The sequence below is a fragment of the Pristiophorus japonicus genome, chromosome 19, assembly GCF_044704955.1.
Source record: "Pristiophorus japonicus isolate sPriJap1 chromosome 19, sPriJap1.hap1, whole genome shotgun sequence".
Classification (NCBI taxonomy): domain Eukaryota; kingdom Metazoa; phylum Chordata; class Chondrichthyes; family Pristiophoridae; genus Pristiophorus; species Pristiophorus japonicus.
Genome location: NC_091995.1, coordinates 62,047,994 through 62,075,346, shown reverse-complemented (window position 1 = coordinate 62,075,346; position 27,353 = coordinate 62,047,994). Strand labels below are relative to the sequence as shown.

Genomic DNA, 27,353 nt, shown 5'->3' with positions numbered 1-27,353 from the left:
GTGCACATATCGGAAAACTGAAAGGCAGTAAGTAAAACTGTTACTTGCATCGCAGAAACTGATAGGGGCAGAGTAAAACCCACACACACACATCAGAAAAATGACAGGTAGCAGGCAAAATCTTCACTCACATATCAGAGAAATGCAGGTAAAAAGTAAAATTGATTCTCGCGTTCGCATACCAGAGACTGGCAGATACAGAGTAAATTCCACACTCACATAGCAGGAACTGACAGGTACAGTCTAAAACACACAATCAAGCAGCAGGAACAAATAGGTACAGATTTTACCCTGACTAACATAACAGAAACTGAGAGGTACAGATTATACTGCACACTTACATAGCAGCAACTGACAGGTACAGATTATACCCCACACTCACATACCCGAGACTAACAGGTACAGATTATACCCCACACTTACATACCAGACACTGACAGGTACAGATTATACCCCACACTCACATACCAGAGACTAACAGGTACAGATTATACCCCACGCTCACATACCAGACACTGACAGGTACAGATTATACCTCACACTCACATATCAGAAACTGACAGATACAGTATAAAACGTACAACCACATAGAGTAATAGATAAAATTAAATAATTATACTTCATACTCACATATCAGAACTTGACAGGTACAGAATCAAAGCCAGACTCCCATAACAGAGAAAGGCCCACACTCACATACCGGAGACAGATAGTGTTAGCGTTAGTGTTTTCTCTGAAGAATCACTCAACACTCAGAGTCGGTTCCAACGCCTGGCGGCCTTTAATTACGCTCAGCGGGGAGGAAACACTCAGGACCGTATCCAGGTTTCTCTCCACCGAACAAAGGGTTACATGCACCTTTATATGTTTCACAACAGTTACAAAACAGTTTACTACAGCTACACAGCCCATCACGGCTGGACACAAGCCAATCATAACGATTATAAATTACATATAGGTTCTTTTAACCCAATAGAATTCCCCTAGTATCCAGGGAACCATATGTTCGGTTATTGTCAGCTTGGGCTGATCGATGACTTTATAGGTTCTCTCCCTGGTTCTTTCATCTGGGAGAAATAATTGGTTTATAACCTTGTTTACAGGAGATGGTTTCCCTCTTATCTTTCTTCCTGGGGAATTAATTGGTTTATGACCTTGTTCACATGAGATGGTTTCCTTCTTATCTCTGTCTTCCCGCATCCCAGGCATTCCTACAGTGGGCCTCACAGGGTTATTGCTTGGTCATTGAACGTTCAACAGTTCACAGCTTGACTACCTGATTTCCCATCATGCCTGGGCAGCCATTTTATGTGTGTGTCCATTTTAAGCTTATGTGAGTTTTAAATATCCAGCAGGTGCCTAATGCCTAGTTATATATATGTTTCTACTCTCTACAACAGATAGATATAGTAAAACTCAGACTCACATACCAGAGACTGACTGATTCAGCATCAGCACTCACCTCCATAACAAAAATTGACAGTTAGAAAGTAAAATGAATATTCTATCAGGAATTGGTGGTACCGAGTAAAACAATGCTAACATACTGAAGGATGATGGGTATGTATAGAGCTCACATCACAGATACAGCACAAAGCAAACACTCACGCACCAGGAATGGAAAGATACAGAATGAAACCCACAGGCAATAACCAGAAATTGACAGGTACAGGATAAAACCCAGACTCTCCTATCAAAAACTGACATACACAGTAAAACCCTCATTCACATACCAGAGATGGACAGATACAGAATCAAATCCACACTTCCATACCAGACACCCACAATATTAATTCTATATTTACCTGTCGCTGGATCAGAGAGTGAAAGCGTCAGTACCTATCTTATAATCGGCAGTTAGTCCCACACTGACACTGCACCGGAGATTGAAAGTGGCAGGGTCTACCCTACACTCATCTGTCAAACAGAACCTCATATGGTATCAGAGAATGAAACAAGGCAGTATCTATCCAACTTCTATTATTAAGGAAGCAGTAGCAGTACATTTGGAGTAGCATAATTCAATCAAGCAAAGTCAGCATGGTTTTATGAAAAGGAAATTATGTTTGACAAATTTGCTGCAGTTCTTTGCGGATGTAATGAGCAGGGTGGATAAGGAGGAACCAGTGGCTGTTGTGTATTTGGATTTCCAGAAGGCATGTGATAAGGTGCCACATAAGAGGTTACTGCATGAGATAAAAGTTCACAGGGTTGGGGGTAATATATTAGCATGGATAGAGGATTGGCTAACTAACAGAAAACAGAAAGTCGGTATAAATGTGTAATTTTCCGGTTGGCAAACAGTGACTAGTGGGGTGCCACATGGATCGGTGCTAGGTCTTTACAATCTATGTTAATGACTTGGATGAAGGGACCGAGTGCAATGTAGCCAGGTTTGCTGATGATTCAAGGATGGGGAGGAAAACAAATTGTGAGGTGGACACAAAAAATCTGCAATGGAATATAGACAGGCCAGGTGAGTGGGCAAAAAGTTGGCAGATGGAGTATAATGTGGGAAAATGTGAGGTTATCCACTTTGGCAGAAGTAATAGAAAGCAAATTATAATTTAAAAGGAGAAAATTTGCAAAATGCTGCAGTACAGAGAGAACTGGGGGTCCTTGTGCATGAAACACAAAGTATTAGTATGCAGGTACAGAAATAATCAAGAAGGCAAATGGAATGTTGGCCTTTATTGCAAGGGGGATAGAGTATAAAAGCAGAGAAGTCCTGCTCCAACTGTACAGGTTATTGGTGAGGTCACACCTGGAATACTACGTGCAGTTTTGTTCTCTGTATTTAAGCCAGCTGACACAGCAGTGAGTTCACACTGGGAAGAGGCCATTCACCTGCACTATGTGTGGGAAGGGATTCACTCAGTCATCCAGCCTGCTGACACACCAGCGAGTTCGCAAGTGACTGCAGGATTTGGATTCTGCTCTTAACACAGACTGAATCACATCCATTCTGACAGTTGGGCTTTCTTTCTGCTGATATTGATACCCCTGTAACTGGGCTGGAGCTTAATATTCTGGATATTTGACCAATTAATCAATGGGAAAAGGATCAGATAAAAAATAACGCTGATTGTGTTTCCATCTATAATTCACCCTTTAAAAAACATAAGAAATCGGAGCAGGAATAGGCCATTGGCCACTCGAGCCTGCTCTGCCATTTAATAAGATCATGGCTGATCTGATCTTGGGCACAGCTCCACTTCCCTGCCCACTCCCCATAACCCTTCACTCCATTATCGCTTAAAAATCTGTCTATCTCCACCTTAAATATATTCAATGACCCAGTCTCCACAGCTCTCTGGGGTAGAGAATTCCAAAGATTTATGACCCTGTGAGAGAAAAAATTTCTCTTCACCTTAGTTCTAAATCAGCGACACTTTATTCTTAAACTATGCCCCCTAGTTCTAGATTCCCCCACGAGTGGAAACATCTCCTCTGCATCTACCTTGAGGAGTCCCCTCAGAATCATATGTTCAATAAGATCACCTCTCATTCTTCTAAACTCCAATGAGTATCGGCCCAACCTGCTCAACCTAACACCATATGTCAACCACTTCATCTTAGAAATTAAACTTGTGAAGCTTCTCTGAACTGTCTCCAATGCAAGTATATCCCTCCTTAAATAAGGAGATCAAAATTGTACGTAGTATTCCAGGTGTGGTCTCACCAATACCCTGTACAGTTGTAGCACGACTTCCCTGAGGGAGAGAGAAAACAGGGAATTATAGACCGGTCAGCCTGACATCGGTAGTGGGTAAAATGATGGAATCAATTATTAAGGATGTCATAGCAGCGCATTTGGAAAGAGGTGACATGATAGGTCCAAGTCAGCATGGAATTGTGAAAGGGAAATCATGCTTGACAAATCTTCTGAAATTTTTTGAGGATGTTTCCAGTAGAGTGGACAAGGGAGAACCAGTTGATGTGGTGTATTTGGACTTTCAGAAGGCTATCGACAAGGTCCCACACAAGAGATTAATGTGCAAAGTTAAAGCACATGGGATTGGGGGTAGTGTGCTGACGTGGATTGAGAACTGGTTGGCAGACAGGAAGCAAAGAGTAGGAGTAAATGGGTACTTTTCAGAATGGCAGGCAGTGACTAGTGGGGTACCGCAAGGTTCTGTGCTGGGGCCCCAGTTGTTTACATTGTACATTAATGATTTAGACGAGGGGATTAAATGTAGTATCTCTAAATGTGCGGATGACACTAAGTTGGGTGGCAGTGTGAGCTACAATGAGGATGCTATGAGGCTGCAGATTGACTTGGATAGGTTAGCTGAGTGGGCAAATGCATGGCAGATGAAGTATAATGTGGTTAAATGTGAGGTTATCCACTTTGGTGGTAAAAACAGAGAGACAGACTATTATCTGAATGGTGACAGATTAGGAAAAGGGGAGGGGCAACGAGAACTGGGTGTCATGGTACATCAGTCATTGAAGGTTGGCATGCAGGTACAGCAGGCGGTTAAGAAAGCAAATGGCATGTTGGCCTTCATAGCGAGGGGATTTGAGTACAGGGACAGGGAGGTGTTACTACAGTTGTACAGGTCCTTGGTGAGTCCACACCTGGAGTATTGTGTACAGTTTTAGTCTCCTAACTTGAGGAAGGACATTCTTGCTATTGAGGGAGTGCAGTGAAGGTTCACCAGACTGATTCCCGGGATGGCGGGTTTGACATATCAAGAAAGACTGGATCAACTGGGCTTGTATTCAATGGAGTTCAGAAGAATGACAGGGGATCTCATAGAAACATTTAAAATTCTGACGGGTTTAGACAGGTTAGATGCAGGAAGAATGTTCCCAATGTTGGGGAAGTCCAGAACCAGGGGTCACAATCTAAGGATAAGGGGTAAGCCATTTAGGACCGAGATGAGGAGAAACTTCTTCACCCAGAGATGGTGAACCTGTGGAATTCTCTACCACAGAAAGTTGTTGAGGCCAATTCACTAAATATATTCAAAAAGGAGTTAGATGTAGTCCTTACTACTAGGGGGATCAAGGGGTATGGTGAGAAAGCAGGAATGTGGTACTGACGTTGCATGTTCAGCCATGAACTCATTAAATGGCAGTGCAGGCTCGAAGGGCCGAATGGCCGACTCCTGCACCTATTTTCTATGTTTCTGTACTGCACCCCACAGGAACCACACACTGTCCCCTCCCAGGGTCAGACACTGAACATACTGCACCCCACAGGGACATCACACACTTCCCCCTCCCTGGGGCAGCTCAGGGTCAGACACTGAAGACACTGCACTGCACAGGGACAACACACACTTCCCCCTCCTGGGGCAGCTCATGGTCAGACACTGCACCCCACAGGGACATCACACACTTCCCCCTCCCTGGGGCAGCTCAGGGTCAGACACTGCACCCCACAGGGACATCACACACTTCCCCCTCCATGGGGCAGCTCAGGGTCAGACACTGAAGACACTGCACTGCAAAGGGACAACACACACTTCCCCCTCCTGGGGCAGCTCAGGGTCAGACACTGAACACACTGCCCCCCACACGGACATCACACACTGTCCCCTCCTTGGGGTAGCTCAGGGTCATACACTGAACATACTGTACCCCACAGGGACATCACACACTTCCCCCTCCCTGGGGCAGCTACGGGTCAGACACTGAACATACTGCACCCCACAGGGACATCACGCACTTCCCCCTCCCTGGGGCAGTTCAGGGTAAAACACTGAACATACTGCATCCCACAGGGACATCACACACTTCCGCCTCCCTGGGGCAGCTCAGGGTCAGACACTGAACATACTGCACACTATACGGGGATGCACGAACTGTCCTGTCTCTGGGGGAGTCGCTGCTGAAAGGTCCACAGACAGAAGGGGAACTTCTCCAAACCTTCTGATCATTAATCCTGAGTCAGATTGATGCCGAATCCCCTAATTCTGCGTTGCAACCTGAGTAGCCACAGAGACCATGTGGAACCTCACGGACCCTGGAGAAGCCGCCAGACCTCAGAGCTTTGGCCCACAGATATGGGACACTGGGTCTCTACATGGGGGGAGTGATCCCTCTGCCTCAGACCCTCCCAGACCCCCCCATGTTAGCTCCACGCTCACTGTGAGCTGCGGGGAGTTACATTTATCCACAGCAGCTCTCCTCCCCTGAAGATGCTGACTCTGGCTGGGTGCAGAATTACAAAGTAAACGTCTTCAATTCCAGCACACACTCAGGAAATGTGCCCCACTTACCGAGCACTGTACAGGGCTGGACCAGACAACACCTCCTTCAATTGTCCCGGTCCCAGACTAAACCAGAGCAACCCCCTCTCCCCGCCCCCCTCACCCTGCCTTATCCCAGACCTCCCCTCACCCTCCCCTGTCCCAGACGCCCCCCCTCACTCTCCCCTGTCCCAGACTGACCAAGACCCCCCTCACCCTCCACTGTCCCAGAACCCCCCTCACTCTCCCCTGTCCCAGACTGACCCAGACCCCCCTCACCCTCCCCTGTCCCAGAACCCCCTCACTCTCCCCTGTCCCAGACCTCCCCCCTCTCCTCACTCTCCCCTGTCCCAGACTGACCCAGACCGCCCCTCACCCTCCCCCTCCCCTGTCCCAGACTGACCAAGACCCCCCTCACCCTCCCCTGTCCCAGACTGACCCAGACCCCCCTCACCCTCCTCTGTCCCAGACCCCCCCTCACTCTCCCCTGTCCCAGACTGACCCAGACCCCCCTCACCCTCCCCTGTCCCAGAACCCCCTCACTCTCCCCTGACCCAGATCCCCCTCCCCACTCTCCCCTGTCCCAGAATGACCCGGACCGCCCCTCACCCTCTCCCTCCTCTGTCCCAAACTGACCCAGATCCCCTTCACCCTCCCCTGTCCCAGACCCCCCCCTCACCCTCCCCTGTCCCAGACCCCCCCCTCCCATCACTCTCCCCTGTCCCAGACTGACCCAGACCGCCCCTCACCCTCACCCTCCCCTGTCCCAGACTGACCCAGACCCCCCCTCACGCTCCCCTGTCCCAGACTGACCCAGACCGCCCCTCACCTTCCCCTGTCCAGACTTCCTGAAAGTTTTTGGTAAGGTGCTACGCAAGGGGCTGCTCTACCAGATCGAAACCCGGAACATAAGAAATAGGAGCAGGAGTCAGCCATTTGGTCCCTTGCACCTGCTCTGCCATTCAATACAATCATAGATGATCTCATCATGGATTCAGTTCCACTTTCCTGCCCGCTCCCCATAACCCTTTATTCCCTTATCGCTCAAAACTCTGTCTATCTCCGCCTTAAATATATTCAATGACCCAGCCTGCACAGCTCTCTGCGACAGAGAATTCCACAGATTTACGTTCCTCAAAGAAGAAATTTCTCCTCCATTCAGTTTAAAATGGGCGGCCCTTATTCTGAGACTATGCCCCCTAGTTCTAGATTCCCCTATGAGTGGAAATATCCTCTCTGCATCAACCTTGTCGAAATCCCTCATTATTTTATATGTTTCTATAAGATTACCTCTCATCCTGCTGAACTACAATGAGTACAGGCCCAACCTACTCAACCTATCTTCATAAGTCAACCACCTCATCTCCGAAATAAATCGAGTGAACCTTCTCTTCTTAACTGCCTCCAATGCAATTATATCCTGCTTTAAAAATGGAGACCAAAACTGAATGCAGTTCTCTAGGTTTGGTCTCACTAATACCCTGTACAGTTGTAGCAGGAGTTCTCTGCTTTTATACTCCATCCCCCTTACAACATTCCATTTGCTTTCCTGATTACTTGCTGTACCTGCATACTAATTTGTTGTGTTTCATGCTTAAGGACCCCCAAGTCCCTCTATACTGCAGCATTTTGCAATTCTTTTCCATTTAAAAAATAATTTGCTTTACTCTTTTTTTCTGCCGCAGTGGATAACCTCACATTTTCCCACATTATACTTCATCTGCCAAAAATTTGCCCACTCACTTATCCCTTTGCAGTTTTCTTGTGTCCTCCTCACAATTTGCTTCTACACCCATCTTTGTATCATCAGCATACTGGGCTACATTAAACTCAGTCTTTTCATCCAAGTCATTGATATAGATTGTAAATAGTTGAGGCACCAGCACCAATCCCTGCGGCACCCCACTAGTTACTGTTTGCCTACCAGAAAATGACCCTTTTATCCCGACGCTCTGTTTTCTGTTAGTTAGCCAATCCTCTATCCATGCTAATATATTACCCCCAACCCCATGAAATTTTATCTTGTGTTGTAACCTCTTATGTGACACTTTATCGAATACCTTCTGGAAATTCTGCTCCACAATTCAAAACGATCATGGCTGAACAGCTAAAAATCCAGGCGGTGCTTCTGACAAAGAAATCCAATGCTGGGCCCAGTAAGAACAAGTAAAGTGGACAAGATTTAATCTTTTCAAAGCCACCAACAATGTAGTACCCTTATTTAAGAAGGGAGAAAGGGATCGGACGAGTAATTACAGGCCTGTCAGCCTAACCTCAGTGGTGGGAAATTTATTGGAAAAAATCCTGAAAGCCAGGAAAACTCTGCATTTGGAAAGGCAAGGATTAATTAGAGACAGTCAGCATGGATTTGTTAAGGGAAGATCGTGTTTGACTAACTTGATTGAATTTTTTGAGGAGGTAACCAAGAGGGTCAATGATGGTAATGAATACGATGTAGTATATATGGACTTTAGTAAGGCTTTTGATAAGGTCCCACATGGTAGACTGGTCATGAAGGTTAAAACCCATGGGATACAGGGCAAAGTGGCAAGTTGGATCCAAAATTGGCTTAGAGGTAGGAAGCAAAGGGTGATGATTGATGGATGTTTTTGTGACTGGAAGGATGTTTCCAGTGGGGTTCCACAGGGCTCAGTACTGGGTCCCTTGCTTTTTCTGGTATATATCAATGATTTAGATCTGAAGATAGGGAGTATGATTAAGAAGTTTGCAGATGACACTAAAATTGGCTGTGTGGTTGATAATGAAGAGGGAAGTCATGAGCTGCAGGAGGATATCAATCTATTGGTCAGGTGGGCAGAGCAGTGGCAAATGGAATTTAATTCAGAGAAGTGTGAGGTGATGCACTTTGGAAGGGCTAATAAGGAAAGGGTATACACATTAAGCTTAATAGTGTAGAGGAACAAAGGGACCTTGGAGTGCTTGTCCACAGATCCCTGAAAGTACCAGGACAGGTGGATAAGGTGGTTAAGAAAGCATACGGAATACTTGGCTTTATTGGTCGAGGCATAGAACATAAGAACAGGGAGGTTATGTTTAAATTGTATTATACTTTAGTTAGGCCACAGCTGGAGTACTGCGTGCAGTTCTTGTCACCATATTATAGGAAGGACGTGATTGCACGAGAGAGGGTGCAGAGGAGATTTACTAGGATGCTACCTGGAATGAAGAATCTTAGCTTTGAGAACAGATTGGATAAGCTGGGTTTGTTCTCATTGGAACAGAGGAGTTTGAGAGGAGACCTGATTGAGGTGTACAAAATATTGAGGGGCCTGGACATAGTGGATAGTAAGGGTCTATTTCCATTGGTGGCAGGGTCTATTACGAGGGGACATAGTTTTCGGGTGGGTTGGTGGAAGGGTTAGAGGGGATTTGAGAGGGTGGGTGGAGGGCTTCTTTTAAGCAGGGGGTTGTGGGGATCTGGAACTCGCTGCCTGGAAGAGTGGTGGATGCAGAAACCCTCGCCACTTTTAAGAGATGGTTGGATGGGCACTTATAGTGCAGTAACCTGCAGGGTTACTGACCTAGAGCTTGTAAATGGGATCAGAATGGATGTCCTTTTGTTGGACGGTGCAGATACGATGGTAAGTACTGCAGGGAATCAAATACGGCCAGGGTGATCTCCTCGACTCGTTTCGATCACCTGGATGGGTTGGAGAGGAATTTTCCCAGATTTTTTCTCCCTAAATTGGCCTGTGTTTTTATCTGTTTTTTGCCTCTCCCAGGAGATCACATGGCTCTGGTTGGGGTTGAGTGTGGAATGTTTCAGTATGAGGGGTGTTGCAGTTGTGTGAGGCGGGCTGGTTGGGCTGGGTGCTCTTTGTCTTTCTGTCATTGTTCATAGGTTTATAAGTAAACTTTAGGGCTGCTGACCAAGGGCCGTGCAGCTTTTTGTCGGCCGGCACGGACACGATGGGCCGAAATGGCCTCATTCTCTGCTGTAAATTTCTATGTTTCTATTATCTGTGAAAGGGCTGCTTACTGTCTGAAGAAACTGAATGATTGGTCACAAACTTATCAGCTGTGCTTCAGTTGCTACCACTCTCGCTTCTGAGTCAGAAGGTTGTGGGTTCAAGTCCCACTCCAGGGACTTATGTACAACGTCTAGGCTGACACACCAATGCAGTGATGAGGGAGTGCTGCACTGTTGGAGGTGCCACCTATAGGAAGAGACGTTAAACCGAGGCCCCTTCGACTCTTTCTGGTGGATGTAATAAATCCCACGGCCACTATTTTGAAGAAGAGCAGGCAGTTATCCCCAGTGTCCTGGCCAAAACTTATCCCTCGATCAACATAACACAGCAACTTATCCAGACATTATCACATTGCTGTTTGTGGGAGCTTGCTGTGCACGAAATGTCTGCTGCCTTTCCTACATTTCTACAGTGTCTACACTTCAAAAAGTACTTCATTGGCTACGAAGCACCTTCAGAAGGCCAATGGTCATGAAAGGCGCAATATTAATCCAAGTCTCAATTTCTCTGCTTAATATTAAATCACTACGGTTGATAAGCGAGGAGTTTCCTGACCAATTGACCCTAAGTCGATCTCAGTTATAAACTGGTCAATATCTGTTGAACATGTAGTAACGTAGATCGACAAACAGAGCGAACGAGTTTGCTGTTCAGTTCATTCAATATATACTAAAACATTAATGATCCTTCCTCGTAAGATTTTTGCCTGAGAGCAGAATAGAAACACAAAGAACAGACTATAAATCAGGAGGGGTTGTAACTGAAGAGCTCATTCAAGAATTTGTGATTGTGGTGAGCAACAAATCTGATTGTATGTTTAAAGAGACTAATCAGAGAGATACAGAACTATGGATATTGACAAGATGGCCAATGAACCAATCACAATCATAGCCACCCACCCCTCATTAGCATAGGGCTGTGGGCAGACTGTGCGGCTGCCCATATAATGTGGGCTCGGAGCAGAGTTTCCCCAAATATGCGCCAGACTGACCGAGATGATGGCTAACGAAAATAAACTAGTTACCGACAAGGAAGGCGCCAAGAAAGCCATCAAGAAAACACCACCTAAGGACGGCAGGAAGCGCAGAAAGTCGAGGAAGGAGAGCTACTCCATCCACATCTACAAAGTGATGAAGCAGGTTCACCCCGACACCGGCATCTCCTCCAAGGCCATGGGCATCATGAACTCGGTTGTGAATGATATTTTCGAGCGCATTGCGGGTGAGGCTTCCCGCCTGGCCCATTACAACAAGCGCCGCACCATCAGCTCCCTGGAGATCCAGACCACCGTGCGCCTGCTGCTGCCCGGGGAGCTGGCCAAGCACGCCGTGTCGGAAGGGACAAAGGCCGTGACCAAGTACACCAGCTCCAAGTAAAACTGCGCACTGTCCTGTGAGATCAAACCCAAACACAACGGCTCTTTTGAGAGCCACCCACAGCCTCTCTGAAAGAGCTCCACAAACGCATCACCCTTTAAACTCAAATCACGAATTATTTCCTGAACAAGTGTGTGAGAATCTTTGCAGTTCCAGCTGTAGATTTAGTTTTGAATTCTCCGATAAGCTGCTTCACTGTCCGGTTTGACCACAGTGTCGGTGGAATTTCCCGACCACAAACTAAAAACGCGGTCCCTGGTCGCAGTTTGCCTTTGCTTTCAGACCCGTTCATTTACACCGTCTGCCGAATTAGGAGCATGTTTAGGGACTGAGACTGAGATTTCAGTCACACATTTTCTCTCGCAAGCCATTTTCAAGTTTATTTTTCAATTCCTTTTGCTGGTCAGTCCGTTTATTAACCGGTCACTCCCCGCAGTGTAATAACCCAGAATGGGAGTTCTTGCAGAGACCAGAGCTGGGGCAGTTTGAACACTCAGTTCTTCTCTTTTCACAGAAAGACTCCCAGTTTTGGTCTCACTCCCGCCTCTGCGGGGGATCGATCGATAATCTTTGAAATCCAACATTTAGCAAGATTGAGTTGGAATGTGTCCCATTACAGAATCAGTGGAGATTGATTCCCGCTTATTACAGACAGTTTAAACAGTACCCGAATTTAATCCTGATTGTCACAGCCTGGAGCTTGCAAGTGATATGTGGAATAAGACAAAATAAATTAAAACGTGTTGGCAAATCTTTGACTAATGGTGACGTTATTAACATAATCCCCTATTTTAACGATTCTTGGCGGGGTTTTTGAATTTAAAAATCGTTATTCTGACTGTTGGAGACAGTAATTTCGGCTCTATTTTCATTAGTGGGTTAAACAAACTGTGATTGTTTATCGGAAAAGACCAATGAAACGCTCCACAGAGCGACCAATCACAAGTTCGCTCCCTGCATTCCTGCAGAAAGTATAAGAAAGACAGATGTGGGAGGAGTTTTTCATTCTTTCTCTGAACGTGTGGATTGTGCAAATGTCGGGAAGAGGAAAAAAATCATCGGTAAAGCTCGGGCCAAGGTCAAGTCTTTCTCCTCCCGGGCCGGACTGCAGTTCCCTGTGGGCCGTGTTCACAGGCTCCTGCGGAAGGGTAACTACACTGAGCATGTGGGTGCCGGAGTCCCGGTCTACATGGCTGCTGTGCTGGAGTATCTGACCGCTGAAATCCTGCAGCTGGCCGGCAACGCGGCCCGCGACAACAAGAAGACCCGCATTATCCCCAGACACCTGCAGCGGGCCATCCGCAAAGAGGAGGAATTCAACAAGCTGCTGGGAAAGGTGACCATCGCTCAGGGCAGGGTGCTAGCTTATATCCAGGCTGTGCTGCTACCCAAGAAAACTACCAGTGCGTCCAAGAACAAGTAAAGTGGACAGGATTGAATCTAATAACAGAACGGCTCTTTTCAGAGTCACTCATATTATCTGAAAGGGCTGCTTATTGTTCTATGGATTACAAGTGACTCTCCGCGCCACTTGCCCTCACAGTCTCTCACACACTGAGCTCGGCATCTCAGCAAACCCTCCCGCACCATGGCCGGCAACAATCCCCGGGTCTCCATGGACATCGATATCGACGGCATTAATCTCTGCTATTGTGTTCTTGTATTAAGCTGAGAGTTTCCTGATCAGGAATAGGTCTCAGACATTCTCAGTTACAAACATGTCGAACATGTAGGAATCTAGATCGACAAACACTGCACAGATCAGTGAATCAATAGAGAGGGACTGGTTTCATAGAAAAACAAAACAGACGGAACCTGAACGTGAGACTTGCCGTCATTGAACACATTGTTCACACTGACACCTGGGAGTCCCTGGCCAAAGACCGCCCTAAGTGGAGGAAGTGCATCCAGGAGAGCGCTGAGCTCCTCGAGTCTCGTCATCGAAAGCAGATAGAAATCAAGCGCAGGCAGCGGAAAGAGCGTGTGGCAAACCTGTCCCACCCTCCTTATCCTCAACCACTGTCTGTTCCACCTGTGACAGAGACTGTGGCTCTCGTATTGCACTGTACGGCCACCTAAGAACTCATGTTAAGAGGCGAAGCAAGTCTTTCTCGATTCCGAGGGACTGCCTATGATGACGATGATGTTGGGAGCCGAAAATGAATGGCTTAAGAGCCTGAATATAAAGTGATTGAGCAGTTGCTGGGCTCTCTGTCTCTTATTGGTGCAATAATTCAATAGAGAGAAGTTTATGCATCCTGAACACACTGATCTATGCCAATCTTTAGTTTGCATACAGGAGGGACCCACTCAAGCCTGAAAATCTATCCTGGTATGTGCAGTAGGCATAATTTACCACCAGATCTCCCACTTATAGTTACCGACCCACACCCATCAGTAAACTCGGCATCTCACTCAAATTTAAACCTGGATCAAACCCGCACCGTCAGATATTCACCGCCTGCACTGTGTAAACCCAGTTACAGTGACACTATAAGACCTGCACCGTGTGCACAGGCCAGTTTACCTGGCGCCGGTCGCAGCTCTTTCCTTTGGTGATTTGGTTGCTCTGAACAAAGCGGTTGTTACACTTGGTGCTGAAGCTTCGAGCCCGGGCAGGGGGAGTCTCGGCATGTTCCCCGTGGATACGGCGGGCCAGCTGGATGTCTTTGGGCATGATGGTGACTCGCTTGGCGTGGATGGCGCACAGGTTGGTGTCCTCAAACAGCCCCAGCAGGTAAGCCTCGCTGGTCTCCTGTAGGGCCGTGACGGCAGAGCTCTGGAAGCGCAGGTCGATCTTGAAGTCCTGAGCGATCTTCTGCACCAGGCGCTGGAAGGGCAGCTTGCGCATCAGCAGCTCGGTGGATTTCTGGTAGCGGCAGATCTCCCTCAGAGCCACGATGCCGGGTTTGTAGCAATGAGGCTTCTTCACTCCGCCCGTGGCCGGAGCGATCCTCAGGGCCGCTTTGGTCGCCAGCTGTTTGTGAGGAGCTTTCCCTCCGGTCGATCTGCGCGCTGTCTGCTTAGTTCTGGCCATCTTCTGAATGGATCTCAGCACAACCTGAGGCACAAGGACTGGTAATGCGTCTGTGTTTGTGAGGGTCCACCCCGGGACTGTGATTGGCGGTCAGGCTGCGACCAATCACCGAGAGCGAAAAGGAAGGGCGTGGATTACTGGGCCATGAGTGGCTGAAATGGAACTGGCAGTTTGTCAATTTCAAAAAGCCCGCCAATTTCCGAGTGTCAAGTACAGAGATTAAATAACCTATAATTTCCTGCCGAAATGTAAGAATCCCACTCTGTATAACCTCGATGGTGCCCCATTATAAGTCATTAATCCCATTCTCTTTAATATTCTGGTTTGAATTCTGTCTCATTCCCTGAGTGGTCTATACCGGGCAGGAATAATTCCCCGGTCACTGCATCCTGTAAACACAAATTCCGACATCGATCCCGCCACTGCCGTCCCGTTTAACTGGTTCTCACACAGAAACCTCACAACATGACAGGACTGCTCTCTCTGTGAGGCGGTGGGTGGCTCTTTGTGTTGTGTCCGGGGGAAAGGGTCGAGTTGTTCAGCCGCCGAATCCATAGAGAGTGCGGCCCTGCCGTTTCAAAGCGTACACCACATCCATGGCAGTGACCGTCTTGCGCTTGGCGTGCTCGGTGTAGGTCACCGCGACCCTGATCACATTCTCCAGGTAAACCTTGAGCACCCCGCGGCTCTCCTCGTAGATCAGGCCGGAGATCCGCTTGACACCGCCACGGCGAACCAGGCGGCGGATGGCGGGTTTTGTGATGCCCTGGATGTTATCACGGAGCACTTTACGGTGCCGCTTGGCTCCGCCTTTGCCCAGTCCTTTGCCTCCTTTACCAGGGCCAGACATGACGATTCTTCACTCAAGCTGTCGCTGGATAAGAAACGAACTGCTCCTGGCTCATTTTTATAGAGCCTGCTCCGACCTGACTGAGAAAGTGCAGAGTGAGAGAGGCGGGAAGGGGAGGAGACAGAATGAGAGATTAAACAGAGAGCGCGGCAGGGGAGGAGACAGAGTAAAGATCGAGAGACAGAGCAGAGCGCGGCCTCTGATTTTCCAGCTCCACCTCCAGCTTTCTGCAACCGCTAATCTCACATTGTTTTCTCCACAATAGAAGCGATACAGCGCTCCGCACAAACCCTTACAGACTCGGAATTCATATTCAAGGCTTCCAGGAACCAGAATTCATGAATATTCCCTCCTATATAGTCCCTTCCCTGTCAATCTCGGACCTTATTCCATCTCCTCTCATGGACAGGTTCAGCAGTTTACAAACACTTTGTTCCAGCTGGTTTAGATAATCTGGTGTTTGGGGTTTGAGTTATGAGGCGGGGTATCGCTGCCAGTACCACTGTCTCACAGAGACTCTGCCCCTGAGTCTGTGAAATGACAATGACCAGGAACTGAGACTGGAGCCCAACACAAAACCCCAGTTAAAGTGAGGCCAGGGCCGGACATTCCATTCTCTGTGTGTTTTACTCCAGTAGCGAACGTTCCTGGTTTAATTCCGTCGGGGGCTGTGTCTAAGTGGCAGAGTGAAGGAGGAACTAGTTCCGGAACATGGTGGGAGTGGGGAAGGGAGAGGCCATTCTCGGGCTGTGTGTGGATCGTGTAAGGTAACAGAGAAAGTAAATCACCTCGCTCTTTCAAATCATTGCTGCATTCTTTCCCCAAATCAGTAGTGAATGTTCCTGATTCAGTTCCAATCTCAACGTGTCTGTTGTTCTTGGACAGTGAGCAGTGGAAACACAGCCTGACTGTGAGAATGTGGGGAGTTTCGCAAAGTGCATCTATTGCAGGCACCAGGAGAGGAGTGTAGGAGAAGATATTTTAAAGACCAGTTATATTGTTTCTGTGAGCTGAGTTCTCCAGAACCGTGTTGCTGCTGATCGAAACTTCGAAACATAGAAAATAGGTGCAGGAGTATGCCATTCGGCCCTTCAAGACTGCACGACCATTCAATATGATCATGGCCTATCATGCAACTTCAGTACCCCATTCCTGCTTTCGCACTATACCCTTTGATCCCTTTAGCAGTAAGGGCCACGTAACTCACTTTGAAATATATCAAACGAACTGCCTCAACAACTTTCTGTGGTAGAGAATTCCACAGGTTCTCAATTCTCTGAGTGAATAAGTTTTTCCTCATCTCTGCCCTAAATGGCTTACCACTTATCCTTAGACTGTGACCCTTGGTTCTGGACTTCGCCAACATCGGGAACATTCTTCCTGCATCTAACCTGTCCAGTCCCGTCAGAATGTTACATGTTTCTATGAGATCCCCTCTCATTCTTCTAAATTCCAGTGAATATAAGCCTAGTCAATCTCATCTTTCTTCATATGTCAGTCCTGCCATCCCGGGAATCAGTCTGGTTACCTTCGCTGCACTCCCTCCATAGCAAGAATGTCCTTCCTCAGATTAGGAGACCAAAACAGTACACAATACTCCAGGTGTTGCCTCAACAGGGACCTGTACAACTGCAGTAAGACCTCCCTGCTCCTCTACTCAATTCCTCTCGCTATGAAGTCCGACATGCCATTTTCCTTCTTCATTGCTTGCTGTACCTGCATGCCAACTTTCAATGACTGATGTATCATGACACCCAGGTCTCGCTGCACCTCCCCTTTTCCTAATCTGTCACCATTCAGATAATATTCTGCCTTCCTGTTTTTGGCGCCAAAGTGGATAACCTCACATTTATCTACGTTATACTGCATCTGCCATGCATTTGCCCACTCACCTAACTTGTCCAAGTCAACCTGTAACCTAATAGCTTCGTCCTGACAGCTCACACTGCCACCCAGCTTAGTGTCATCTGCAAACTTGGAGATATTACATTCAATTCCCTCGTCTAAATCATTAATGTATATTGTAAATAGCTGGGTTCCCAGCACTGAACCTTGCGGTGCACCACTAGTCACTGCCTGCCATTCTGAAAAGGACCCGTTTATTCCTACTCTTTGCTTCCTGTCTGCCAACTAGTTCTCTATCGACGTAAATACATTACCGCCAATACCATGTGCTTTTATTTTGCACAATAATCTATTGTATTGGACCTTGTCAAAAGCCTTTTGAAAGTCCAAATGCACCACATCTACTGACTCTCCCTTGCCCACTCTATTAGTTACATCCTCAAAAAATTCTAGATGTACATTGTCGCTCCCTCAGCAACATCATGTTCACCTCCATATCTTAGAACTAATATTATTCTCATTATTATTCTCAGAGCAAAATTATTTAACCAGCCTGAACAAATGTGAGCTTTCCTCCTCCACCAGAACACAAGGAACAGTGCAGGCAGCTCGTTCTCTCACACACTAAGTCGACTATCATTCGGTGAGCACAGAGACACAGAACTGGCCTCAATCCTATTGTCACAGGCAGCAACAATTGTCAGTCTCACAGTGATCTGAAGTGGCAGAGTTACATTGTGAATCTTACAGCCACATAGAGCAGTCGAATCAGATGCTGTTTCACCATTGAAACAGACCATACTGCCAGCTATATTAAACACCCACACTCACTTAGAGAATAAAACACACAATCATCCATCAGAAAAAATGAAAAACAGGTAGCATCAACCACATTCGCATATCAGAAAGTGACGGGTGCAGAGTAAAAGCCATATTCATGTTTCAGAATCTGACGGATTCAGTATTTAACCCCCTGAACATACCAGAAGATGACAGGTGCAGAATAAAACCCACATTCCCGTATCGTAGAATGACAGATACAGCATGCAACACACACCCACATATATGAAAGTGAGAGTAACAGAATAAAATTCACATTTGCATACCAGAGAGTGACAGGTAAAGTGTAAATCCCATGTGCACATATCGGAAAACTGAAAGGCAGTAAGTAAAATTGTTACTTGCATTGCAGAAACTGATAGGGGCAGAGTAAACCCACATGCGCACATCAGAAAAATGACATGTAGAAGGCAAAATCTTCACTCACATATCAGAGAAATACAGGTAAAAACTTAAAGTCATTCTCACATTCTCATACCAGAGACTGCCAGATACAGAGTAAAGTCCACACTTACATAGCAGGAACTGATAGGTACAGCTTAATCCCAGATTAACATCGCAGAAACTGAGATGCACAGATTAAACCTCAATAAACATACTAGACACTGACAGGTACAGATTGAACCCACACTCACATACCAGAGACGGACCGGTACAGATTAAACCCCACATTCACATACCAGAAATGGACTAGCACAGATTATACGCCACACTCACATACCAGAGACTGACAGATACAGATTAAACCCACACTCACATACCAGACACTAACAGGTACAGATTATACCCCACACTCACATACCAGAAACTGACAGGTACAGAATAAATCCTTCACACACATAACATAAACTTACAGTTACAGTATTTAACTTACAACCACGTAGACTAATACATACAAATTAAAGGCAGACTAACATACCAGAAACTTTGAGGCACAGCTTAAACCCCCTCACATATGCCAAACCCTGGCAGGTACAGAATAATATGCACACTCACATATCAGAGACTTAGAGATACAGTATAAAACCCACACTCATGCATCAGAGACTGATATATTAAAATCCTGTTCCCATTACATGAAGTGACATACAGTGAAAAGCCCATACTCACTTCCCAATAATTGACAGGTACAGGGTAAAGACCCCTCTTCCATATCAGAAACTGACAGATACAAAGGAAAGCCCACTTTTAATCAAGCAGAAACTGGCAGTTATAAAGTAAGGCCCACACTCACATATCAGAACCTAACAGGTACAGAACAAAACCCAGACTCCCATAACAGAAAAGGAGAGATACAGAGAAAGGCCCACACTCACATACCAGTGACGGAGAGATACAGAGTAAAACTCAAACTCACATATCAGAGACCGATAGATTCAGCACAAGCACTCACCTCCATATCAAAAATTGACAGAAAGTAAAACGAATACTCTATCAGGAATTGGTGTTACAGAGTAAAATAATACTAACATACTGGAGAATGACGGGTATGGCACATTCATATAAAAGAGATGGACAAATATAGTGCAAAACAAACACGCACACACCAGGAATGAAAAGATACAGAATGAAACCCACAGGCAATTACAGAAATTGACAGGTGCAGGATAAAACCCATACTCTCGGGTCAGAAACTGACATACAGAGTACAATCCTCATTCACATACCTATAAAAGGCCCACGAGGGTCCAGAGGCAGGAGTTTGTGGACGGTTTTCCAGGGAGTCCAGGAGACCTGTAAAAGGCCCGCGAGAATCGAGAGGCGGGACTTTGTGGAGCAGCAGTACGGGGAGTCGAGGAGGACTATAAAAGGCCCGCGAGAGTCGAGAGGCGGGAGTTTGTGGAGTGGGAGTTTGGGGAGTCGGAGGCCTATAAAAGGCCAGTGAGAGTCGAGAGGTGGGAGTTCGTGGAGCTGGAGTTTGGGGAGTCGTAGGCCTATAAAAGGCCAGTGAGAGTCGAGAGGCGGGAGTTCGTGGAGTGGGAGTATGGGGAGTCAGAGGCCGAAAAAAGGCCCACGAGAGGAGGGAGTTCGTCGAGCTGCAGTTTGGGGAGTCGGAGGCCTATAAAAGATCCAAGAGAGGCGGGAGTCCGGTGAGTCGGAGGCCAGCTGGTGCAGCTGCAGCAGGGGTAGAAGATAAACAAAAAAGTAGAAATAAATCAAATGGTCACTTCACAGACAAGGGGGTAAGTGATTGGCTGGTGATTGGTGAGTAGTTTTTCTTTTTACTTTTTTTTTCCTTTATCAGTAGGTAACCTTTATCATTGTTGTTGCCAAATTAAATTAATCTAGGGGTTAAGTCAAGCCATGGCAGGAGAGCTCAGACACGTGTCCTGCTACTTCTGTGCTATGTGGGAAGTGTCCCTGACAACTACATGTGCAGGAAATGTATCCTGCTGCAGCTCCTGACAGACCACACCGTGGCACTGTAGCTGTGGGTGGTTTCATTCTGGAGCATCCGCGAAGCTGACGATGCCGTGAATCGTGAATCGTGTTTAGTGAGTTGGTCATATCGCAGGTAAAGTTTACACAGACAGATAGGGAATGGGTGGCCAACAGGAAGAGCAGTGGAAGGAAGGTATTGCAGAGGTTCCCTGTGGTCATCCCCCTCCAAAACAGATACACTGATTTGGGTACTGTTGCGGGGGGATGACTCACCAGGGGAGGGGAGCAGCAGCCAAGTCCATGGCATTGTGGGTGGCTCTGCTGCACAGGAGGGCAGGAGAAAGAGTGGGAGAGCTATAGTGGTAAGGGATTCTATTGTAAGGGGAATAGATAGACGTTTCTGCGGCCGCAATTGAGTCTCCAGGATGGTATGTTGCCTGCCTGGTGCAAGGGTCAAGGATGTCTCAGAGCTGTTGCTGGACATGTTGACGGAGGGGGTGAACAGCCAGTTGTCGTCGTGCATTTGGGTACCAACGACATAGGTTGAAAACGTGATGAGGTGCTACAAGCTGAATTTAGGGAGTTAAATTAAAAAATAGGACTTCAAAGGTAGTAATCTCAGGATTGCTACCAGTGCCACATGCTCATAAGAGTAGGAATCACGGGATAGCTCAGATGTATATGTGGTATGAGGAGTGGTGCAGAAGGGAGGGATTCAAATTCCTGGAACATTGCAACTGGTTCTGGGGGAGGTGGGACCAGTACAAACCAGATGGTCCTGGGGGAGTGTTTGCTAGTGCTGTTGGGGAGCAGTTAAGTTATTATGGCAGGGGGATGGGAACCTATGCAGGGAGACAGAGGGAAGTAGAATGGAGGCAGAAGCAAAAGGTAGAAAGCAGAAAAGTAAAAGTGGAGGGCAGAGAAACCCAAGGCAAAAATCAAAAAGGGCCACATTACAGCCAAGTTCTAAGGGCAAAGTGTGTTTCAAAAGACAAGCCTGAAGGCTCTGTGCTTCAATGCAAGAGTATTCATAATAAGGTGGGCAAATTAACTGCGCAGGCAGCAATTCATGAATATTATACAATTGGCATCACTGAGACATGGCACCATGATGTCCAAAGCTGGGAACTCAACATCCAGGGGTATTCAACATTCAGGAAGGATAGAGAGAAAGGAAAAAGAGGTGGAGTAGCGTTGCTGGTTAAAGAAGAAATTAACGCAATAGTTAGGAAGTATATAAGCTGGGATGATGTGGAATCTGTATGGGTGGAGCTGCGGATACCAAAGGGCAGAAAGTGCGAGTGGGAGTTGTGTACCGACCACCAACCAGTAGTAGTGAGGTTGGGGACAGCATCAATCAAGAAATTAGGGATGCGTGCAATAAAGATACAGCAGTTATCATGGGCGACTTTAATCTACTTATAGATTGGGCAAACCAAACTGATAGCAAAATGGTGGAGGAGGATTTCCTGGAGTGTTTTAGCGATGGTTTTCTACGAGTAACCAACTAGAGGGCTGGCCATTCTGGACTGGGTGATGTGTAATGAGAAAGGACAAATTAGCAATTTTGTTGCGCGAGGCCCCTTGGGGAAGAGTGACCATAATATGTTAGAATTCTTTATTAAGATGGAGAGTGAAACAGTTAATGCACAGACTAGCGTCCTGAACTTAAGGAAAGGTAACTTCGAAGGTATGAGATGTGAATTGGCTAGAGTAGACTAGCAAATGATACTTAAAGGGTTGACGGTGGATAGGCAATGGCAAACATGTAAAGATCACATGTTTGAACTTCAACAATTGTACATCCCTGTCTGGAGTAAAATTAAACCGTGGCTAAGAAAGGATATTAAGGATAGTGTTCAATCCAAGGCAGAGGCATATAAATTGGCCAGAAAAAGCAGCAAACCTGAGGACTGGGAGAAATTTAGAATTCAGCAGAGGAGGACAAAGAGTTTAATTAGAGGGGGAAAATAGAGTATGAGAGGAAGTTTGCCGGGAATATAAAAACTGACTGCAAAAGCTTCTATATATATATGTGTGAAGAGAAAAAGTTTAGTGAAGACCAACGTAGGTCCTTTGCAGTCAGAATCAGGTGAATTTATAATGGGGAACAAAGAAATGGCAGACTAGTTGAACAAATATTTGGGTTCTGTCTTCAATAAGGAAGACATAAATAACCTTCCGGAAATACCAGGGGACTGAGGGTCTAGTGAGAAGGAGGAACTGAAGGAAATCCTTATTAGGAGGGAAATTATGTTAGGGAATTTGATGGGATTGAAGGCCATATAAATCCCCGGGGCCTGATAGTCTGCATCCCAGAGTATTTAAGGAAGTGGCCCAAGAAATAGTGTATGCATTAGTGATCATTTTCCAAAAGTCTATCGAATCTGGATCAGTTCCTATGGACTGGAGGGTAGCTAATATAACACCACTTTTTAAAAAAAGGAGGGAGAGAGAAAATGGGTAATTATAGACCAGTTAGCCTAACATGAGTATTGGGGAAAATGTTGGAATCAATTATTAAAGATGAAATAGCAGCACATTTGTAAAGCAGTGACAGGATCGTTCCAAGTCAGCACAGATTTATGAAAGGAAAATCATGCTTAACAAATCTTCTGGATTTTTTTGAGGATGTTACAAGTAGAGTGGACAAGGGGGAACCAGTGGATGTGGTGTATTTGGACTTTGAAATGGCTTTTGACATGGCTGTTAACAATATACATAGATGATCCGGAAGAGGGGACAGAGTGTAGTGTAACAAAATTTGCAGATGACACAAAGATTAGTGGGAAAGCGGGTTGTGTGGAGAACACAGAGAGGCTGCAAAGAGATTTAGATAGGTTATGCGAATGGGCTAAGGTTTGGCAGATGGAATACAATATCGGAAAGTGTGAGGTCATCCACCTTAAGAAAGAAAACAGTAAAAGTGAATATTATTTGAATGGGGCGAAATTACAACATGCTGCGGTGCAGAGGGACCTGGGTGTCCTTGTGCATGAAACTCTTTTGAGTTAACCTGCAAAAACATAAAACATGTATCCGTGCCACCCGACCTGGATGACACACACAAGACATTTACAAGGCCCCTTTTTTATTTATTTTTTTGTGTTTTTTTTTTTTTGGGGCACTAAAATCAAATTTTTCCTTTTTCCAGTGCCCCCTATAAAAGGAGAGGGGGACACTAAAAGCACCGGCAATTAAAACAAATTAAACTTTAAAACGTAAAATCAAATTAAAATTTGGTTGCCGGGCGTGATGATGCACTCCAGTCCCTCCGGTGCCCACCTCTCGCGGAAGGCCGCGAGCGTACCGGTGGACACCGCGTGCTCCATCTCCAAGGACACCCTGGATCGGATGTAAGAGCGGAAGAGAGGCAGGCAGTCAGGTTGAACGACCCCCTCGACCGCCCGCTGCCTGGACCGGCTGATGGCACCCTTGGCCGTGCCCAGGAGCAGTCCTACGAGGAGGCCCTCGGACCTACCCGCTCCCCTCCGCACAGGGTGCCCAAAGATCAGGAGAGTGGGACTGAAGTGCAGCCAGAATTTCAGGAGCAGCCCCTTCAAATAGTGGAACAGGGGCTGCAACCTTGTGCATTCAATAAAAACATGGAACACGGACTCCTCCAGACCGCAGAAATTGCAGGCGGCCTGGGAGTCCGTGAACCGGCTTAAAAATTTGTTGCACGGCACTGCTCCGTGCACCACCCTCCAGGCCAAGTCCCCGATGAATAGTGGGAGGACCCCTGCGTAGAGTGCCCTCCATCGGGGACCCCCGCCTCCTCCGGACGGCAAGATGGTACGCCATGGCGTGTCCGGACGGCCGGCGAGGATGGCAAAGTTGAGGGTGTGCAGGAGCAGCCCGTACAGGAAACCCCTCCGCGCGGAACTGAAAGGCACGGAGGGGATTTCCCCGAGGCGGCTCAAGTTGTGAGGCGCCGGCCCCCGAGGGAGGTTCCGGGGTTTGGCGCCGATGAGGAATTCCGTCCGGACGGGGGTCAGTTCGGACGGGATCTCCCCACGTGCTTGAGCCTCCTCGATACACCTTCCTTGTGCATGAATCCCAAAAAGTTAGTTTGCAGGTGCAGCAGGTAATCAAGACGGCGAATGGAATGTTGACCTTCATTGTGAGACGGATGGAGTACAACAGCAGGGAGGTCCTGCTGCAACTGTATAGGCTATTGGTGAGGCCGCACCAGGAATACTGCGAGCAGTTTTGGTCGCCTTACTTAAGGAAGGATATACTAGCTTTGGAGGGGATACAGAGACGATTCACTAGGCTGATTCCGGAGATGAGGAGGTGACCTTATGATGATAGATTGAATAGACTGGGTCTTTACTCATTGGAGTTCAGAAGGATGTGGGGTGATCTTATAGAAACATTGAAAATAATGAAAGGGATAGACAAGATAGAGGCAGAGAGCTTGTTTCCACTGGTAGGGGAGACTAGAACTAGGGGGCACAGCCTCAAAATACGGGGATCCAATTTAAAACCAGTTGAGAAGGAAGTTCTTCTCCCAGAGGGTTGCGAATCTGTGGAATTCTCTGCCCAAGGAATCAGTTGAGGCTAGCTCATTGAATGTATTCAAGTCACAGATAGATAGATTTTTAACCAATAAGGGAATTAAGGATTACGGGGAGCGGGCGGGTAAGTGGAGCTGAGTCCACAGCCAGATCAGCCATGATCTTGTTGAATGGCGGAGCAGGCTCGAGGAGCTAGATGGCCTACTCCTATTCCTAATTCTTATGTTCTTATGTTCTTATGACACAAGAGATTGGTGTGCAAAATTAAAGCACATGGTATTGGGGGTAATTTACTGACATGGATAGAGAACAAGTTGGCAGACAGGAAGCAGAGAGTCGTGGTAAACGGGTCCATTTCAGAATGACAGGCACTGACTATTGGGGTGCTGCAGGGCTCAGTGCAGGGCCCAAGCTATTTACAATATAAATTAATGATTTAGATGAAGGAATTGAGTGTAATATCTCAAGTTTGCAAATGATACTAAACTGGGTGGCGGTGTGAGCTGTGAGGAGGATGCTAAGAGTCTGCAGGATGATTTGGACAGGTCAGGTGAGTGGGCAAATGCATGGCAGATGCCGTATAATGAGGATAAATGTGAGGTTATCCACTTTAGTGGATAAACACGATGGCAGAATATTATCTGAATTGCGGCAGATTGGGAAAAGAGGAGGTGCAACGTGACCTGGGGTCATGGTACATCAGTCATTGAAAATTGACATGGAGGTACAACAGGCTATGAACAAGGCAAATGGTATGTTGGCCTTCATAGTTAGCGGATTTGAGTATAGGAGCAGGGAGGTCTTACTGCAGTTCTACCCCAGGGCCTGATAGTCTGCATCCCAGAGTACTTATGAAGTGGCCCTAGAAATAGTGCTGGTCATTTTCCAACATTCTATACGTTCTGGATCAGTTACTATGGATTGGAGGGTAGTAAATGTAAACCCACTTTTTAAGAAAGGGGGGAGAGAGAAAACAGAGAATTATAGATCGGTTAGCCTGACATTGGTATTGGGGAAAATGTTGGTATCAATTATTAAAGATATAATAGCAGCGCATTTGGAAAGCAGTGACAGGATCTGTCCAAGTCAGCATGGATTTATGAAAGGCAAATCATGCTTGATAAACCTTCGAGAATTTTTTGAGGGTGTAAGTAGTAGAATGGACAAGGGAAAACCAGTGGATGTGATGTATTTGACAAGGTCCCATACAAGAGATTAGTGTGCAAAATTAAAGCACATGGTATTGGGGTAATGGATTGACATGGATAGAGAACGAGTTGGCAGACAGGAAGCAAACAGTAGGAATAAATTAGTCCTTTTCAGAATGGCAGGCAGTGACTAATGGGGTACCGCAAGGTTGAATGCTTGGACCCCAGTTATTTACAATATAGATTAATGATTTAGATGAAGGAATTGAGTGTAACATCTCCAAGTTTGCAGATGATACTAAACTGGGTGGCACTGTGAGCTGTGAGGAGGATGCACAGGTTGACTTGGACAGGTTAGGTGAGTGGGCAAATGCATCGGTAGTGCAGCATAATGTAGATAAATGTGAGGTTATCCACTTTGCTGGCAAAAACAGGAAGGCAGAATATTATCTGAATCGTGAAAGATTAGAAAAAGGGGAGCTGCAAAGACTCCTGGATGCCATGGTAAATTAGTCATTGAAAGTTGCAGGTACAGCAAGTGGTGAAGAAGACAAATCGCATGTTGGCCTTCATAGCGAGAGGATTTTAGGATAGGAGCAGGGAGGTCTTACTGCAGTTGTGCAGGGCGTTGGTGAGGTCATACCTTGAATATTGTTTACACTTTTGGTCTCCTAATCTGAGGCAGGAGATTTCTGCAATTGAGGGAGTGCAGCGAAGGTTCACCAGAATGATTCCCGGGATGGCAGAACTTCATATGAAGAAAGACTGGATCGAATAGGCTTATATTCACTGGAATTTAGAAGAATGAGAGAGGATCTAATAGAAACATATAAAATTCTGACGGGATTGGACAGGTTAGATGCAGGAAAAATGTTCCTGATGTTGTGGATGTCCAGAATCACGGGTCGCAGTTTCAGGATAAGGGCTATGCCATTTAGGACCGAAATAAGAATAAACTTCTTCAAGAATTGCGAACCTGTGGAATTCACTCCCAGTGAAAGTTGTTGATGCCAATTCATTCAATATATTCAAAATGGAGTGAGATATGAGCCTTACTGCTAAAGAGATCAAGGGATATGGAGAGAAAGCAGGAATGGAGTACTGAAGTTGCATGATCAGCCATGATCATATTGAATGGTGGTGCAGGCTCGAAGAACCGAATG

The 27,353-nt window shown here is 46.5% G+C and overlaps 2 protein-coding genes and 2 pseudogenes across 2 annotated transcripts; 3 read left to right on the top strand and 1 right to left on the bottom strand.

Annotated features, from left to right (window-relative positions):
* The window catches only part of LOC139230247 (zinc finger protein 585A-like), a 262,521-nt pseudogene that overhangs the window by 4,569 nt on the left and 230,599 nt on the right, over positions 1-27,353 (top strand).
* LOC139230597 (histone H2B 1.2-like) lies at positions 11,191-11,568 on the top strand. Its single transcript, XM_070862419.1, has one exon. It carries the CDS (start codon positions 11,191-11,193, stop codon positions 11,566-11,568), a length of 378 nt encoding a protein of 125 aa, XP_070718520.1.
* LOC139230596 (histone H2A type 2-A-like) lies at positions 12,603-12,991 on the top strand (annotated as a pseudogene).
* Positions 14,060-14,605, bottom strand: LOC139229891 (histone H3-like). The gene has a single exon (XM_070861525.1). It carries the CDS (start codon positions 14,603-14,605, stop codon positions 14,060-14,062), a length of 546 nt encoding a protein of 181 aa, XP_070717626.1.

Excerpts from the sequence above, each read along its gene's own strand:
- LOC139230597 (XM_070862419.1), top strand. The coding sequence starts at position 11,191 with ATGGCTAACGAAAATAAACTAGTTACCGACAAGGAAGGCGCCAAGAAA.
- LOC139229891 (XM_070861525.1), bottom strand. The coding sequence starts at position 14,605 with ATGGCCAGAACTAAGCAGACAGCGCGCAGATCGACCGGAGGGAAAGCT.